The 19887-nt window shown below is 40.6% G+C and overlaps 1 protein-coding gene across 1 annotated transcript in view; it reads right to left on the bottom strand.

Moving 5' to 3' along the window:
- Window positions 1-19887, bottom strand: part of LOC134219175 (potassium channel subfamily K member 10-like) — a 350538-nt gene that overhangs the window by 35226 nt on the left and 295425 nt on the right. The window contains exons 5-7 of the mRNA XM_062697880.1: window positions 15372-15528; window positions 14352-14448; window positions 7847-7976 (exon numbers count right to left, since the gene is read on the bottom strand). Coding sequence (XP_062553864.1) covers window positions 7847-7976; window positions 14352-14448; window positions 15372-15528 — 384 coding nt within the window. The remainder of the gene's footprint in view (window positions 1-7846; window positions 7977-14351; window positions 14449-15371; window positions 15529-19887) is intronic.

The raw sequence follows: 19887 nt of genomic DNA, 5'->3' as shown, positions 1-19887 counted from the left end.
ATCAAGTTTTAATTAGTTTCGTACAAGCTTGAATAATAAATTTACCGCTGTGTGGGGAAAACAATAATAAATGAGGGAAATTCTTGTTATGTTATACACAGGATTTTGTTTTTACACGATTTTTTTTCGCTCGTATTTTTGTTCGTGTGACTTCAATTTGCCACCAAAATCTTTGCAACATGTTTCAAAAAATCCTAAATAATTCAAAGAAAAATCACATGGTAATTAATATGCGTTAAGCATTTAGGATGGGTGAAAAATAAGGAAAGTGTAAATCGTGTAAAAACAAAATCCAGTTTATGTTGTTCAAAATTGGCCCATTCTCACCCCTCACAAGGGGTGACATTGGGACAAATGAGATAAAGTTCAGCGGTGACGATGCAACGATTCAATCGTTCATTAAAAATAATTGCCTACATTACGGCTCTTATCAACTATGTATAGCAAATCAACTAAAGGCTTGGCCCAATCTCACCCCTTTTTAGCGTGCATTGCTCGTTGCTACGAAAAACCAGAACCGTTATATAAATATTCATAAAATTCGATAAAACAACAACAGATTATCGTAACATGAAAACCAGGTATCCATCAATCTAAAAACTAGTTATGTAATAGATTTGTGGGGCATTACTGACACTATTTTAATACAGGTTCATTCGATCAATAGTTTTACATTCAAATTCCAAGCATTATGGTACGAGCACAATTAGTTCTTGGAATATGTTTTGTGATTTTCTAGACGTGAATTTTAATATAATTTCGAACCGTTTGAAGTTTTCATCAAAATTCGTAACAGTTGTGAGATATTAGGAGTGGAAACATTTTCCATTTTTGGCCCAATCTTACCCCCTAGGCCCAATGTCACCCCGAACGACGGTACTCAATGGGGCTATCGGGCGTTTTCGTTACTCAGCTTTTTTTCTCATTCTTTTGGAATACATTTAATGTATCCATACAAATTAAATTGAATTCTCCAGACGCAATAAATGCTGCTAGCATACCTTGCAAATTGATAACGGAAATTAGTTTCTACCTTGTGCTTTCCTTCACTCTAGTCTGTTCTGCAGATTCGGTAGACTTCCTTGCAAAATATTTGGAAAGTAAATTCAACACTCAGACATGTATGTGTCGTTATGACAAATGGTGTACTAGCAGCTAGATGAAGAAGACAGAAGATAATCACCTCATACCTCAGAAAACCAAGAGCACCGGCCTTGTTAGCTTCATACCTAAAAAAATATCCGACATGTCTTTTGATGAAAAAATGTTACTTACAATATTTAACTTCCCGGCCTTTTCTGTTTCAGTTGTTTTTATTCTCTTGCGGGAACGTGGTTTTTCAAATTATTGTTCAGTAATTTCAATTCCCCTTTCATCAACATGTTTATGTATTTATCACAAACAAGACGCTTGCATGATTCACACAGCAGTTCAGATTAGTTTTGCTGGAGAATGTATTCACTGAGTTTCTTCTTAATTCCGATGTTTGGTTTTGGAGGTTTTCCTTGAACGCACAGGCCATTTCCTTCAAAAAAGATTCCAATCGTTCGCTCACTGTGCTGTATGAGCGATTTAGAGTTAAGATGGAAGAAGAATATTTATGAATGTTTGCGCTTACAAGCTACTATGGCTACTATTTACCTTTTTTGAGCATGTGTTGAATTTTATTAAGTGTTTCAATGTTTTTTATTTTAATTTGTCAAGTATACAATTAAGAAAACTGTTATGCGTCTACTGTCTCGTGGTAGATTATTATATTTTGTCAAGTATGTATCAATGTATTTAGATTTTAGGTAAATCTGTCATTAGGAATGTATTATTCTGTTGGTAAAATATCTGAGGAGGTTTTGGGCTCTTTTGCATAAAAGTTTAATAATTTTAACTCAATAGAGCTTTTCCCTGCTCCAATACCATAGAATAAAATAAATAAATATTAAAATAAATGGAAATAAAACAAACGGTTTTCGATATCGTAGATCTATAAGGCGGAAAACGATTTGCGGACTGCATGATTGACAACGTGCAACTACCAAAAGACAGGATCACCGTCTTCGACAAGAGCACAGGTCGCACAGACTGAATACTTTAAGGTGACACGGGAAGCACTAACAATCATCAAATCTTCTTCATTGAATGCTTAACTTTAACAAATATGATTTTGAAAAAGTATCATCGGCGCGTGCTTACTCGCAATCTACATGCTGATACATTTACAGTTACATTAAACAACTGAAAACCGAAATACGCCGCTCCAAAGTTGCGGTTTACAGTTACTGTAAATGTATCAGCATGTAGATTGCGAGTAAGCACGCGCCGGTGATACTTTTTCAAAATTATATTTGCTTTAGATAAAAATTTAAGCATTCAATGATGCCGCAAATCGTCCTCCACTTGATCAATCCACCTTGCTCACTGTGCACCTCACCTTCTTGTTCCCGTCCGATCGTTGTCGTAAACCATTTTCACCCGATTACTATCCGATATTCTACGTGCCTGGCCCACCGCAGTTTTCCGATTTTCGCGGTGTGAACGATGGATGGTTCTTCCAATAGCTGATGCAATAGGAGTTCATTCGCCTCCTCCACGTACCGTCCGCCAATCTGCATCCCACTTAGATGATACGTAGCACTTTCCTTTCGAAAACTCCCAGTGCACGTTGATCCTCCACGAGCATCGTACAGGTCTCGTGTCCGTAGAGAACTACCGGTCTAATAAGCTAGTGGACCAGCGGAGAATTTTTCGCTTTACGGAAAATTTTCTTCTTATTAGGGCGGGAATCGAACCCAAACTCCACAGTAGGGTGCCAATGAAAATGACATTTTCGAATTTCAAAAAACTACATTGACACATTCCACGCACTTCTACGCCAAAGGACCAACATTTCAAACTGAAAATTAGGGTCCAGTATCAATAGGACACGAAAACATATATATTGAATTATAAGAAAAAACATTTTTCCACTGAGAATTGGTTTAGGAACATAGTTTATCAGCCAATCAAAGTACTAGACTTTTAGCATGAGAAAGAGACTTCGTAATCATTAGTTTACAAATGTGCTCCATCGCACCTATTTGGGTTCAAATGTATTAATGAATACATGATAAAGTAGAGCTGATAATGACATTTTTTTGTACCAATTATATTGTTCCGAACATTTTTGTTTTCATGAAATATTTATATTTTTTAAACAGTGACATTGAAAAGGTGTCACGTTACGAAAATAGTCGTATTATTGATACTATACAAAAAGTACACATATTGGAAAAGTAATATTTCGGATTCTCTTAGTACTCGTCCAAAGCTTTCTTTTCATATATTAAGATCCAAAATCGGATAATTATTTATGTGGTTACACTAGGTACAAAAATATGGAGTCGCGTTACGCGACGTTTAGGTTTATGTATTGTCAGTTTTGCTGGTAACAAAACGCGCCGATCACTTTTTAAGCACCTTTAAAATCGTCGCCAAAATCTTTAATTTAAATCTTTGTTAATTCAAAGCCAAATCATGAAAATATGCATGAAAAATAGTACTCAATTTCGGGAAATAGTGTGATTATTTAAATCAAACAATTTTGTTCACAGTTGATCTGACAGATTTTATGGCCATTTTTGCTGGCGACGATTTTCTTTGCGACGATTTCAAATCGTCGCGGCCGATAAGGTGGGAAATTGATAATATACAGTATCACAATTAATGGATCAAAAAAAGAAAAAAATCTATTTTATATCTAAGGGTTTGTACATGAATAGCATAACAAAATAGGGGGTGGAACGGGGTGTGTCATTTGGTAACTGTTCATACTAAAAAAATGAGTTCCCCCATAAGAAATGTTACGAAAAATTGAAATTGCAAATTTGGTTGTTTCGTAGAACTCATAGGGGTCGTCCATAAATAGCCCCCGTAAAACTAGGGCTCAATTATTTTTTGTTTGAATAGATCGGCTTTAGAGGACTAGAGGCTTTTTTAAACATCTCTCGCACATCTTCGCACTCAACATCATCAGGTACTCATAAGAGTATACGTAACGAACAATTTGCTCCTGAACACGGTTTCCTTCTACCATTTCACGGACATGGCAGTTGTGCGTTGCTTTATTGCTGAGTGGGGTGCCCTTGTAAACGCGAGTGCATTTAATTTTGGATTCCTTGAGGAATGTCCTTAATAAAGACATATTATATTAGACGTTGGAATGAATTTCACTTTGATCTTGAATATACAACAATTATGCGTCTTGAATGACTCGAGAATTGTCAAATCTGACACGTCTCACGTGACAGACCGTGTAATTTAAATGGGAGGTATCGGCAATTCTCATTTTACTTAAAATATTGACTCTACACGGAAGAAAAAAAGTACTCAAAATTGAGTATTTTTAAACTTACTTTTGAGTTATTTTTTCTCTTCTCTTTCATCCACTCTTTCTTTTGTTGTCAAAAACAAAAGAGCCAAACAATCCAACGACGCCAGTTCAATACGGGAAGCCAATTTTGAGTTTTATTACCTGAAGTCGAAATTGAGTGAATTAAACTTACATTTGGGTAAATAAATTTTCCGTTGGGTACTTTTTCAACATGGGAGTAAAGGCACAATAGATCTAACAAATGGTTGCAGTGATTAAGATACCCAACAGGGGAAAAAAAGGCAAACTACTTCGACCCTACTTACTCAATTTTGGCTTCCAGTATGGATGTTCGAGGTTGGGTGAATTAAACTCACTATTGGGTAGTTTGTTTCTTCCGTGTAGAGCGTAAAGATTTAAAATGCACGCAAGTAGTGCACTCTCTTGTAATGAACATTTGTTGAGGCATGAAACATACACCAATGTCTTTGAAAGGGTATAAATAAAAAGTAGGTTCATCGAAGAGCTGTAGCCCATCAAGTATCAAGTATCAAGTAAGTAAATAAAAAGTTGAAAACAGACCACGTTCCAGTAGAAACGTAGAGTAAAAAACAACAGAAAGGTGCATCTTCAACATTTCTGATTTGCTTGGGTCATCATCACCTTTCAAAATGGTTAACACAGAAAAAAGCAACATAGAACTTTTCAATGTAAAAATACAACTCACTTCTAGGAGGATCGATCATCTGACCGCGATCCTGAGTCATTTGGCATCAAAAACAAAAAATCGATTTTCCACTTTTCCTTTGGTCCCTCCTTGGGAAAATTTTCATGGGTAAAAATTTCAAAACTGATGAATTTTAGGCACCCCTAAATCATGTCGGAATGAGCTCAAATTTTGAATGGGGTCATATTTTGGGGTAATGAAACTCGTGAGCAATGTCTTTTTGAGATTCGATGACAAAATTTTTCCCATACATTCCATTGGCACCCTACTCCACAGGCACCACAGCACGCAAATGAGTTTAGACGACTGACTCTGCTAACCGCACAGCCACGAAGCCCATAAAGAAGGAATGTGTTATATAGGACGGCACAGGTCATTTCGGCGTTAATTTAAAAAAAAAACAATTCAAGACAAAATTTTCAAAACGACTTATCTGCTTTTGTAAACAAAGATTCAAACGACGATTTGACGAATTTGATAGCCCTCCCTCCCACGCAAACCAACATCATCAACAGGTAGCGGAATCCTTCACCTACCTATTGATGGTATTGGTTTGCGTGGAAGAGCTATCAGATTCGTCAAATCGTCGTTTGAATCTTTGTTTACAAAAGCAGATAAGTCGTTTTGAAAATTTTGTCTTGAACTGTTCTATGGACAGGAACATACATGGATGTTGATCGCTTGATATGATGTACCATATACACACACGCTGTCAACGGATTCACAAGAAAATCAGCAGTGTGAACAAACAATCTCAATATGATGCCAATTAACCAACGAACGACAGTTATAATTACTTTGTACGGTGGCCCCGACTGATGAGAAAATTAAACGGCACACGATTTTCCCTTTCATGTTTACCCATTTTCAGAGAATCAAAACTTCATCGATACGCATGCAAAACAAGCGTGAAAGGAGAATCTACGACAAATCAGCCACAAATAGAAGAAATTTTCTTTGCGAGTTTTTCATGTCGTTATTTCGTATTATTTCGCAAGCAAATGTCGGTTCTTCGTTTTCGTTGTTTCCGCTTTTATGAAAATATTCGGGAATCCAACCTTGATTGCAAAAATAGAATCGTATTACCGAAAATATAAGAGCATGCAAGGGAAATGGTTTCAAATGATGTGTTCGTGCTCTGATAAAACTTGTTGTGAATTGTTTGTTAGTAACACGCTCAGTTGATAACTAAGAGTGTATTGGGCGCTGCTCGGTTATATTGCTTCCCTGTTTATTTTATACTGTATCCAAGCACGTGCCATAATCCATGGCGAAGTATACTTGTGACGATAATTTTTGATTTTATTGGCAGCATTCGATGCATGGACAATAGGCTTTGAAGATAATATAAGTAGTTTGATTGTGTCAAGTTGTGTCTTTGCCAGTGGATTTGAGCTGCCTCGCAAATATAAAAGTGATCGTTTGCTACTGGATACCTGACAAAAGGATCAACATCCCTTCAGTGATTTTAGGGCAGCATACGATTCAGTTCGCAGAAAATAGCACTAACAAATAATGTCTAAATATAGTTTTCCGGCGAAGTTGATTACGTGCAACACTTGACAGCTTCAAAAGGAGTTTTTCAATTGTAGACGAAATGAAGATAGAAGCGAAGCGGGTTTGGTAGTCATATGGCTACTGCTTCTGCCTCATACGCAGGAGGTCGTGGGTTCAATCCCAGGTCCGTTCCATTCTCCTACTTTGTATCTTTCTCTTTATTTCTCATGTTCTAGCAATCGCTAGAACTGGAAATGGACTTCCATACCGTTTCCATTACTATTCCTATATGTTCAACTTGAGTATTCTATCAGTAATCTGCTAGAATTGGAAATGAACTATAGAGCTCGTTTCCTACATCCAATTAGAAATTCCATCAGTTACCTTCTCCTATCTATCACATTGGCAGCTCGTTAACCAAGACGGACCTCTGCCTCTCCAACCTAACCCAGAAATTCCAACAAATTCCGCATGAACTCGTGGCAAGTGCAGAGGTATATTCGGCTTGCAGGGGGCAAGTGATTGCATCATCATTTCCTCCCCCTTCCCTACATTGACTTGCATTCTGACGTGGCAGGCGCCAGTATGACCTAACAAATGAGATCACCAGTACTTGTACATTGAAGATGTGTGCTAGTCCCAAGCAAACATCTGTTGGTTCCCTGTGCAAGAACAGCTGATCTGGTCATAATGGAAAAGCAACTACGAGCAGTCAATCAAGCTCAAGCTCAAGCTGTAGACGAAATGAAGATAGAAGCCGGCTTTCGTCGCTTTTGTCATACCTTGGTAGGTTAAAAAACTCATAGCTTAGCTCGACCTTTTGAGATCATATGTTCCGTTTCCCATCTCACTGAACATATATTCATTTCATAGCAAAACAAAGAAATTCAGCACCAATAACGCTGCTTATTTTCGCTAACACGTGTGCTCACAGCTGCAAAAAATCACAAAAATAAAAAAAATCTAATTTTTCCCCATTGCCTTGTTTTTGATGGGATGAAAATGGAAGCTATGAGATGAAGTGCCGAACCGTTCCCCTATATGTTTGAATAAATAGTTATTAAAAATTCAAATCATCACCTATTCTAATGATGTTTCATTGAAAATATTCTTCCATATACATAATATTTGCTAGAAGGCATATTTTACGGATTATTCACACTTTGTTATTATCTGCTTTGGAATTCCATTTGGCAGGGCTTTGCATCCTAATAGACCGAACCCAGTGATATGAAACCCCATCTCCCAAAAAAAAAAATGGTTTGATATGGAAAACTTACCAATCGTGGTGATCAGCGTCAGCGAATATAGAAATGCCGAAGCGTATGTCCATTTGTAGGGTTTGGCGTTGCTCTGGACATTTGTCACTTGCTGCGCTTTGGAGGCCCTCACTGCTCTCAAGATGGTGTCCTGCCAAATACAGAGAAGACGGGCGCTTAGTAACATACTGTCGAATGTGGTTCGGAAAATGTAGTGGAGGGACATATTTATTAGGAAATAGTCTGCCTTTTATTGGGCCACCGCAGTACCAATGTATGGCGATGTAAATATGGTAATAAAAATAAAACTAGAGTATCGATGTTGTTATCTTCCCCCCATATCTGCACATCCTTGAGCTAGGAGTTGTTTATCGTTATTACGGATTTAGATTATGCTTGGGCCCTACGTACATATTTAGTGGAATCATATCGTTTGTTATGGAGATCGAAGTGGGAGTGAAACTATTTAAATGCGGCCCGTCGGGCTTGCAGAGGATAAGTTGCTTACCGCGGGATAGGGGTTAGCATGCATCGTCGGTGAAGGCCTGGCAACCCGACATAAAAAGGTCCATCGGAACAAAAAAGTTAATGGATTACATGTTTTATGGATAATGGCTAGTAGCATAAATTCCAGATCTATCACGCTCAGGCTGGTTGCCATTGCGGCTGCTGCCGCTGCTCTGTGAAGGCAGCCGGTGGGGTTTTGCATGATGATTTTATGTTCCGTTGCGGTTCCTCGTTCAGTGCACAGTCGTAATGAAAGCGCTGGGCGAATTTTGGTGAAAAGTTTTATGGGACAGTGAAACATTGCCGTTTACGTAAGGAAGATTCACGCTCGGCGCGGCTCGTTACTTAGAACAGCACTCTTTCTGCGGAGCTGGTCCAGAGAGACGTACCTAACTTGGGCTTCCGTTTGTAATAAATTATGAACTGATTGGAAGTTTTTATACAATCGAATCGTACTACCTACTTACAAGATATTGTCAGCGGTATGCCTTTTTCGGATATATACTTGCCAAACCGGTAATCTAAGCATTTTTTTATAACATTAGATATTGGATATGAATGTGTTAAATAATAATCATGAGGTCGTAACTGCATAGATTTTTTTTTGTTTATCACGCATGTAACCATAATTTATCACGCAAGAGCACCTGACCTGACGAAGTTCATTGCATTATTGGTAAGAATAAATCATTGAAGAATAAAAATCGATTAATGCAGTTATGAACTTATGATGCTTAGCGCGAGACATGGTGGCGATGGCGTTTTTAGCGTCACGCCAAAAGCTATTTTAGTCAATGGCGGTGTAAATCAGAGTGATAATATTTTGACCGCATTTAATTCCCGAGAATTTTTTCATGTTTTATCGGGATTTGTTTTCTAGAATTTAGTTGATTATAATCGATTTTTTTTTAATTTAAAAATTCTTTGAAATTTATTCAGTTTTTTTCGGAATAGCTTAGCTTTAGCTTGGCTTTGGTTTAGCTTTAGCTTAGCTTTAGCTTAGCTTTAGCTTAGCTTTAGCTTAGCTTTAGCTTAGCTTTAGCTTAGCTTTAGCTTAGCTTTAGCTTAGCTTTAGCTTAGCTTTAGCTTAGCTTTAGCTTAGCTTTAGCTTAGCTTTAGCTTAGCTTTAGCTTAGCTTTAGCTTAGCTTTAGCTTAGCTTTAGAGCTTAGCTTTAGCTTAGCTAGCGTTAGCTTGGCTTTAGCTTAGCTTTAGCTTAGCTTAGCTAGCTTTGGCTTAGCTTAGCAGCTTTAGCTTAGCTTTAGCTAGCTTTAGCTTAGCTTTAGCAAGCTTTAGCAGCTTAGCTTTTAGTTAGCTAGCTGTTAGCCCCAGCAGCTGTTAGCTTAGCTGACCAGCTTAGCCCAGCTTTCCTGTTCAGCTGCCCCACCAGCCCAGCTGTTCCCCAGCACTGCCCTGTTCCTGTTCTGTCTGTTCCCACTGTTCCACCCCACCTGTTCCTGTTCCCAGCCTGAGCCCACCTGTTCCCCACTGTTCCCTGTTCCCACCCACAGCCCACCTGTTCCCACCCACCTGTTCCTGTTCCTGTTCCACCCCCAGGCTGTTCCCAGCCACCACCAGCTCCCACCCACCCCTGTTCCCACCACTCCTGTTCCCCAGCTCCAGCTCCACCCCACCAGCCTGTTCTGTTCCCAGTCTCACCCACCACCAGCCCAGCTCCACCCCACTCCCAGCTCCCACCAGCTCAGCCAGCTGCAGCTGCCCACTCACTGTTCCACCAGCTCACTCACCCCACCAGCTAGCTTTAGCTTAGCTTTAAGCTTAGCTTTAGCTTAGCTTTAAGCTAGCTTTAACTTAGCTTTAGCTTAGCTTTGGCTTAGCTTAAGCTTTAGCTTAACTTTAGCTTAGCTTTAGCTTAGCTTAGCTTTAGCTTAGCTTTAGCTTAGCTTTAGCTTAGCTTTAGCTTAGCTTTAGCTTAGCTTTAGCTTAGCTTAGCTTTAGCTTAGCTTTAGCTTAGCTTTAGCTTAGCTTTAGCTTAGCTTTAGCTTAGCTTTAGCTTAGCTTTAGCTTAGCTTTAGCTTAGCTTTAGCTTAGCTTTAGCTTAGCTTTAGCTTGATGTGCATCAGTGGAGAACACTCGATAGCTGCAGGCAGGAGATCATCAACGGATGCCTTCGGAACATAATTCGTTCATGTTGGCCTCACAACTGGATCTCAAGCAGCGAGCTCCATTGTCGTTGTCACCAGAGGCCGAGAGCAACTGGAACTCGGCAATGAAAGTGCTCACTTTTTACCGGGATTTCAGCAATTTGTTCAACTTTCACTGAGATTCGCACAACCGAGCCCTTACAAAAATGTTTTTTCGTTATGTCAAAGTTGCAAAGTCCAAAGGTGGCGGCAGCACTACGAAGAGTACCTGAATGGCGATGTGGCAGACGAAGATGGCGGTATGGTGATGGACCTGGGGGAACGCGCGCAGGACATATTTCTACCGTCTCCGGATCTCCAGGAAATCCAGGAGGAGATTGGCCGGCTGAAGAACAACAAAGCCCCTGGGGTTGACCAACTACCAGGTGAGCTATTTAAACACGGTGATGAGGCACCGAGGTGAGGTTATGGGGCCCTCCTTAGCCGTGCGGTAAGACGCGCGGCTACAAAGCAAGACCATGCTGAGGGTGGCTGGGTTCGATTCCCGGTGCCGGTCTAGGCAGTTTTCGGATTGGAAATTGTCTCGACTTCCCTGAGCATAAATGTATCATCGTGTTAGCCTCATGATATATGAATGCAAAAATGGTAACCTGGCTTAGAAACCTCGCAGTTAATAACTGTGTGGAAGTGCTTGATGAACATTAAGCTGCGAGGCGGCTCTGTCCCAGTGTGGGGATGTAATGCCAATAAGAAGAAGAAGAAGGTGAGGCACTGGCTAGAGCGCTGCACTGGGTCATTACCAAGATTTGGGAGGAGGAAGTTTTGCCGCAGGAGTGGATGGAAGGTGTCGTGTGTCCCATCTACAAAAAGGGCGATAAGCTGGATTGTAGCAACTACCGGGCAATCACATTGCTGAACGCCGCCTACAAGGTACTCTCCCAAATTTTATGCCGTCGACTAGCACCAATTGCAAGGGAGTTCGTGGGGCAGTACCATGCGGGTTTTATGGGCGAACGCTCCACCACGGACCAGGTGTTCGCCATTCGCCAAGTACTGCAGAAATGCCGCGAATACAACGTGCCATCATCTATTCATCGACTTCAAAGCCGCATATGATACAATCGATCGGGACCAGCTATGGCAGCTAATGCACGAAAACGGATTTCCGGATAAACTGACACGGTTGATCAAAGCGACGATGGATCGGATGATGAGCGTAGTTCGAGTTTCAGGGGCATTCTCGAGTCCCTTCGAAACCCGCAGAGGGTTACGGCAAGGTGATAGTCTTTCGTATCTGCTATTCAACATCGCTTTGGAAGGGGTAATACGAAGAGCAGGGATTAACATGAGTGGTACAATTTTCAATAAGACCGTCCAGCTATTTGGCTTCGCCGACGACATAGATATTATGGCACGTAACTTTGAGAAGATGGAGGAAGCCTACATCAGACTGAAGAGGGAAGCCAAGCGGATCGGACTAAGTACATGATAGAAAGAGGTTCAAGAGAAGACAATGTGAACCACCCACCGCGAGTTGGCATCGGTGGTGACGAAATTGAGGTGGTAGAATTTGTGTACTTGGGCTCACTGGTGACTGCCGAAAATGATACCAGCAGAGAAATTCGGAGACGCATAGTGGCTGGAAATCGTACATACTTTGGACTCCGCAAGACGCTCCGATCGAATAGAGTTCGCCGCCGTACCAAACTGACAATCTGCAAAACGCTCATTCGACCGGTAGTCCTCTACGGACACGAGACCTGGCTCGATGCTCGTTGGAGGACCAACGTGCACTTGGAGTTTTCGATAGGAAAGTGCTGCGTACCATCTATGGTGGGGTGCAGATGGCGGACGGTACGTGGAGGAGGCGTATGAACCACGAGTTGCATCAGTTGTTGGGAGAACCATCCATCGTTCACACCGCGAAAATCGGACGACTGCGGTGGGCCGGGCACGTAGCTAGAATGTCGGACAATAACCTGGTGAAAATGGTTATCTACAACGATCCGACGGGCACAAGAAGGCGAGGTGCGCAGCGGGCAAGGTGGATCGATCAGGTGGAAGATGACTTGTGGACCCTCAGTAGACTGCGTGGTTGGCGACGTGTAGCCATGGACCGAGCGGAATGGAGAAGACTCTTATATACTGCACAGGCCACTTCGGCCTTAGTCTGAATAAATAAATAATAAATGTCAATGTTTCTGGAAGCTTGCCGAAACACAGCTAACAAACCTTATTTTTGACGGTATATCAGTTTTTAATTATGCTGGGCACACGGCTGTGCGAAGTTTGCCGAGTTGTAGAAATAAAAACTGAGGGTGCGTAGGGACCGGGTCGGCCACACGTTACTCAGGGGCGGAAACAAATCTGTTAACAAACATTATACTGGAACCCAGCAGGACATCGCAGCAGATGTAGTCCCAAAGTTTCATATCAGCGCAGCCTGCATCAAAGATAAAAGCAGTAATAGCTGGACATCGCCCATGATGAGTATCTTTGTAGTCGGCCCTTTGCACCACGCACTCGGTAAGTTGTAAGTAAGTTATCGGCCATTGAAGTGATTTTTATAATGCTTAATAAGGTTTTTGGAACACCTCCGGATCCGTGAAAAATCAATTTTTGTTTCAAAGAGGCCAATTATCAAGATTTCTCGAATACTCAATTTTCATTTAGTACATGACATTGAAAGGCTTTTTTCATTTCGACTTAGCTACCGTAAATCTATATTCAGCGTGTTGTAACACTTGGATGATCCCCAGTTTTTTTCCCTCTATGATTTTATCATGTATGTATGTATCTGCAAAGCATAAATTTTTAAATATTCATTTGCAGTAAACAGCATTTTTATCACACTCTCGGATACAGTTTCGCAGCCAGTTAGTTTTATGCTGCAAATCCCCATATAGTGGATTTTGATAACGAAAAAGTCTGTAGCTATCGGAGCGTAAAATTTATTTTATACCAAAATCGTGCTCGGAAAGAGAAACACGCTGCAATGCTGCTGGAGGCATTTGCAATACCGTCGCCATCATCATCACCACCATCATCACCGTCGATTGGTGAGCTGTGAGCACAACTAAACATTTTCCCGCTCCTTGGTCATCGCGTAGTTATCAGTACGGGGCGATCCGGTAAGCGCACAGTCACGACTCCGGCGACGTGGTCAATAACACCCCGAGCTCCAAGGGTACGGAGGTCTGATTCTTCGCCCGACAACAACATTAACGGATGGACGCGCTAATGTAAACTTGAAAAAGAAATGAAGCCATTAGCAGGACCGGAAATGGAAAAGTGGTACGTGGGTTCCCCTTGGGAGCAACTTATTCCAATATCTTCGTGTGATTTTTGTTTAGCTCCCACTGGACGTTGTTCGAGTTGATGGAAGGAAAAGTATTTGTATCAGACTGGTTCAATATGATGACAAGGTGATTCAATCGACTCGACCGTATTGATTCAATTTCAAGTAAATCCCGCCATCGAATTTCAAAATCACTTTATCGAGATTTATGCCTGATGGCATTTTTTGAATTCCGTCGGGCGCGGTTCTCAAATAAAGATTGACTGAATGAAAGTGGGTTTTATTTTGAAATTTAAAACATCCGTCAATAGAAAATAGGAAAACAATTATGCAAAAGTGTAAAAAAAATCGGGCAGAATTTCAATAAGTAGTTTGATGATTTTCAATGAAAATTATCATTTTCTTAACGCTTCAGCATTGAAATAGTTCTGTACGCGTATTCAGAAACTATTAATTAGGTATGTTGAAGAAATCCTTTTCCACAAATCCAAAGCAAAATCTAAACCGGACCGGTTTGATGAACACCTTCTTTGCTGGCTGGTGAGTGTAAGTTTTTACTCCTTTTTGTTCGAAAGCATTTAGGGAGGGTATGTAATTGGAAAGTTGTGTTGCAAATACCTGAAAATGTTGCACTTCCTGAGCCGCCAGTCGCGTCCAATTTTCCTTGTATAATATGTTTAGATCTTCCGTAATGGACCACAGCCGATCTACAGTTCTGCAATAAAAGAAAAGAGAAATGGAAAAACTCGGTCAAAACTGTGTTCGAAAGTTGTTGTTTGTAGTTGGCGATAGTTTTTGGTAAGAAATTTCGGAAGGACGCAAACGAGAACCCTTAACTCTAATTGTTGAAAAATGCATTCCTCTGGTTTTTTATTTGTGCTTCTTACAGATTTTCATTATCTGTTTAGCGAAAAACTCTGAGCAGCACAAACTTGCCCTGGCGGAAAACTCAATTAAACTGAAACTTTCCAACAGACCTGCTCCATCCAGCAATTGACAAAACTATACAAAGTGTGAGCGTCACCGAACGGGGATGGAAAAAGACTTGGGGAGCAATTAAAAACGGAATCGTTATCAGCTCGACTTGTGCTCGAATCGGTTGAAAAAATTTATAAAGAGCTCGTGTGAATTGTTACAGAGTGCTAATCATTGTATGCACGATAAAACTGTTTCGTGACTGAGGACCAAATTGGTTTAGTTTCTTCTATGTGAGCAAACTGAGAGAAAAAAGCCATTTCCAGAATTTTGACCGTATTTTCTTCAATTGAACTTAAAATGGTTTATCATACGATAAATGTTAGAACTGAAGTTTCAACGATATTTTGATGGTGAATTGAATTTGAGTGGATTGTACTAACTCGTTGACACGGTTAGACTTTCGCTAAACAACTTCAAAAAGGTATTTTAACAATGTTAGCATTATCCGTTTTAACGATTTTTTTTAAAGGAAATAAACATGAACCAAATCGATCATTGCTTTCCTATATAAGCAATGTCAAAAACACTATTTTGGCTCACAGTAACAAAGTGAAAATTAAAAGGTTGCTAAAATACCAAAATTCTTCCATCGTTTAAATCGTCTCATGATTTTTTTGGACTGATTGATATTCACATATTAGAACTCAAATATGTACTTACTTTAATCTTAGCTCTGAACTAACTACATCATGTCTAGGATATGGTTTCGATGCTGCCACCGAGGTTTCAATCATGTCGCTTTCGTCGGCGTCTCCTTCCAATGTCACGAACAGCACTGAGCCGACTGCTGTGTACGCTAGCACCAACAACAGCACACCTGCGAAGAGAATGAAACGTCTGTATTTTAGCTTAATTCAACATGGTTAATGAAATTGACGAAAGAAGTGTTGCAGGAACTGATATATAGTTTTCTCAATTATTCTTTTCCGACAAATATTTTTATCGATTTAAAGTCAACTCTCCCAAGAAGTCATATTTTTTGGCGCTTCCATCATTTTTTGCCTTTCTCGTACAACTAAGTTCACTCCGAAAACGAACTTTTTATAGAAGCCTCTGAGACCCATAGTATTATATACCAATCGACTCAGCTCGACGAGTTTAGCACATGTCTGTCTGTCCGTGTGTATGTATGTGTGTATGTGTGTGTGTGTATGTGTGTGTGTATATGTGTGCACAAAAGCTATAAAAAACATTAGACAACTTTTGGTATAGTAATCCTTAACCGAATTTCTCGCAACAAGTTTCATTCGACAGGGGACAAAGCCTTGTTGATCACTATTGAATTTTATAGCGATCGGTCATTGCGTTCAAAAGTTATGAAGAAAATGGTACGAAAATGTAAAATTCGAGAAAGGCACCACCAACGCTAGGTGGATTAATCTGTTTTTTTTTTAAATAAATTCAATCAGCAAAATGGCGTAGCTTATGAATAATTCTGTAGAACAAAGCAGGCTTAATAAACTTACCAAAAAATGGTTGAAATGCATAGCTCTTTATATTTGTTCAATTTATCTTTCGAAAAATATCCGAAAACATCCACTGCAGATATTTTGGACCACTAGTGCTGTAAATATTCCGGAAGGTGGCAGCGTGGAAGACCAATGGACCGCCATCAAGAACGCCTTCATCGTCACCAGCGAGAATATTCTGGGCAAACTGCACACCCAGAGAAAACAATGGATCCCAGATGAGACCTGAAGGAAGATAGTGGAGCGAAGAAAAGTCAAAGCCGCGATGGAGCGAACAAAAAAACAGAGCCATGGTGGCAGGGTCTTAGCCCGTCAACGATACTCGGCTCCAGGACAAGCGAGCGTGGTTGGACTCTTTCGCCGACTAAAGAGAGAGCCACACAAAAAGTTGTGCGCCGGTCCAAAAAATCGTCGGCGGCGGCATTTGTCATAAATTTGGCAGTGGCGGCGTGAATCGGCGTGGGGATTTTTTTATTGCGTTCGTTTCTTATATTTTTTTTTTGATTTTTTCGGGACATTTTCAAGAGATTACCGGGATAATCTTTTGAACTTCCACATAAAGAATTCATAGTTTTCCCAAAATATTTGTTTGAAGATTTCGCAACAGCAACTACTTTGAAGTTTTCACGAGAGTTTTCTTGGAATTTTCAATAGAAGCTTGGAGTTTCCGGAAAATTGTTTGGCATTTTTGTGGATAATTTTTTGACATTTTCATGAGACATTGTTCAGAATTTTCACAGGAAATTGTTTTTAATTTCTATATGAAATTGTTCAGAAAATGCGCGGAAAGTTTTTCGAAATTTCTGTTGATTATTATTCTGAATTTACCCAAAAAAGAAATCTTCGGAATATCCATGGGCAACTCTAAAGAATTTTCACAAGAAATTATTCGGAATCTACGTGAAATTCTAAAATTTTCACGGAAAACTTTTCGGTATTTGAACGTGATTGGGGGGTCCCGTAGCGTAGTTGGCTACACGTTCGCCTTACAAGCGAATGGTCATGGGTTCGATTACCAGCCCCTCCACCAAAATTGGGAGACGCGCCTTATCGTCACGGCTGCCTGATGACGACTGACAACTTGTTCTTCTCGGAGGCATTCCTTCAACGTACCCGGATAAATGGCAACCGAACAATGCAATGATCACTGGATGCACGACATGGACAAACGGACACAATTGACTCACGATAAGGTGGACTGGCAACAAAACGATAATGGTAATGGAAATCTAAAAATAGATTCTGTGTGGACTCTGTACAGCAGAATACCACAGTAGATCTCGGCACAGTAGCGGTTAAGTAACACAGAGTGCCTAACAAATAAAGAAAGGAATAAAAATAAAAACTATAAATACATTTTTTTTTGGAGTTTTCATTGTTCATATTAAATTCTTTTACAATTCCACGTTAAGCCGAAAGTCGTTGCGCCGAAATGAACGTTCGGGTGAAACGGTTATTATATCGAAACGGTTTGGTTGGAAATTTCATTTGGCAAAAGCGTTTGTCCTAACAGGTCAGTTGACCGAATAAATCATCTTGCCGAATATGCCGTTCGACTGAAATGGTCGTTTGACAGAAATGGCCATTTGTCCGAATGAGTCATACGGCCGAAAATATTTTTTTTTTATTGTCTTTATTAATGAGGTTTTCGGCCCTTGACCGGTTCACCTCATATTGGCCGAAAATGCCATTTGCTTGATGCCATATGATTGAGAATGTGACCCGTTTGGCCAAATGACTTTTTGGTAACATTACCATTCTGTCAGATCAGAGGCGATCCAGCGACCATTTCTGCTAAAGACCCATTTCGGCAAACGGTATTTGTGGTCCAGTGATCTATTTATTTGAACTACTTTTTCGACCAAATGACCAATTCTACCATGTGGCCTCCACCCAATCGTCCCTTCCCATCGTTTGACCGAAAGTTCATTTGGCGGAAAGCCATTTGTTCGAATGCCCCTTGGCCGATAGCACGTTAAGCCGGAAGTCATCTGGCCGAGGTCCATTTACCCGAAACTTTTATTAGACATTGATTCAAACCAGTATTTTGGCCAGAAAAGTTGTTCGCTGAAAATGCCATTTAGCCAGAATGGCAGTTTGGCTGAAAATGCCATTTGGTACAGCGAGTATTTTGGCAGGTAGAGCCATTTGGCTCGAAAATGTTTTTTCTGCCAAACAACCAGTTGGCTAAACATTACCTTTCCGACTAAACGATGTTTTCGCCAAAATGACCACTGACAAGTTCAGCCTAACGACACTTTCGGTTGAATGTTAATTTCCACCAAATGGCCCTTTCTGCCAAACGACCATTTCGGCCAAATAAGCTATTCGGCCAACCGACTGTTTCAGCCAAAGGAACTGTTCGGCCGAACGACATTTTCGGCCAATTGTGGACTTTGGTCAAATGGCTTTCCGACAAACAATCTCTCTTCTTTTTTTGTTGAATATCTTGACTGTGCGTGCATAGGCACAGCGCATGTTATCGAAATGAACAAACTGTTATTATTTTTTTTTGCGAAAAAGAATCCACGTGTCTTAGGGGGACTCGAACACTCAACCTCTTACTCTCAAGAAAAGCCGATAACCGCTACATAACAAGACCATTTAATGGTCCACTTTGCGGAAAAGCCATCATAATCCCAACCAACCTTGGATGCTTGATTTTCTTAATCGCCACATGTGCTTTACTGTTGCATATCCATCGATGGGGTGAGTACATCAATCGGAAAACTCCACAGAAACTTCATTGTTATGGCTTTGTTATGGCGAGGCAATTTTTATGCACACTTTTGTTTTCAATATTTCATCAAAACCAAACACTCAATCATGCAGAAATGTAACGATGTGGTATGCTTGAGATACCTGCTGGATTATAGCGACTCGAAAAAGAATTTATTTGCAGTAATTAACCGAATATAAATATGTTCGCATTAACGATTGTGCCCTACTACCGGTTCTAAGCTTCGATGCAGAGTACATGAACTTTGTTCGCCAATGAAAGGCGTACGGGGCCCTTGAGTTGGCTATACTGGATATCTTGGTAAAGGTGACCTGCATGTATGCTTGTGAGCCATTATGTTGCTGTGTACCATTCTGAAAGCCCTATGCAAAGTTATCCCGAAATAACGAGAAGATCGATTAGACTCTCCGGTGGCAGCAGACCGGATTTCATGCTGGAAGATTTTGTATGGACCATACTGTCACGCTCATGTGGAGTAAGCTCAACGACCTTGCCGAGAGCTCCTCTTCGGCAGGTTCAGCCATCAATGTCAATAATACCAAATCGTCGCATTTGAACACGGCGACCCCTTCCCGCTTCATAGTAGCAGGGCAATCAGTGGAGCATGTTGAAAGCTTCCAATATATTGGTAGCCAAATGGCATCATACGGCGGTATCAAGATCGATATAGCGGCACGGATTAAGAAAGCCAAGGCTGCCTTTGCTAGCTTTAGAAATATCTGAAGAAACGGGCAGATAAGTGAACGTATCAAAATCCAACTACCGTGTTAACGTGAAACCGTCGCTGCTATATGCCTACGAAATATGGTGTGTATCAGAGGAGAGCACTCAACGGCAGCAGGTGTTCATCAACACATGCATCCAGTTCATTGTTGATGCCTGGTGGCCCCACAACTTGATCTCAAACAACGAGCTCCATCGTTGTTGCAACCAGAGGCCGATGGCAACTGGAATTCGGGAACGGAAG

The sequence above is a fragment of the Armigeres subalbatus genome, chromosome 3 (genome assembly GCF_024139115.2).
Source record: "Armigeres subalbatus isolate Guangzhou_Male chromosome 3, GZ_Asu_2, whole genome shotgun sequence".
NCBI lineage: Eukaryota > Metazoa > Arthropoda > Insecta > Diptera > Culicidae > Armigeres > Armigeres subalbatus.
This window is presented reverse-complemented; position numbering and strand designations above follow the sequence as displayed.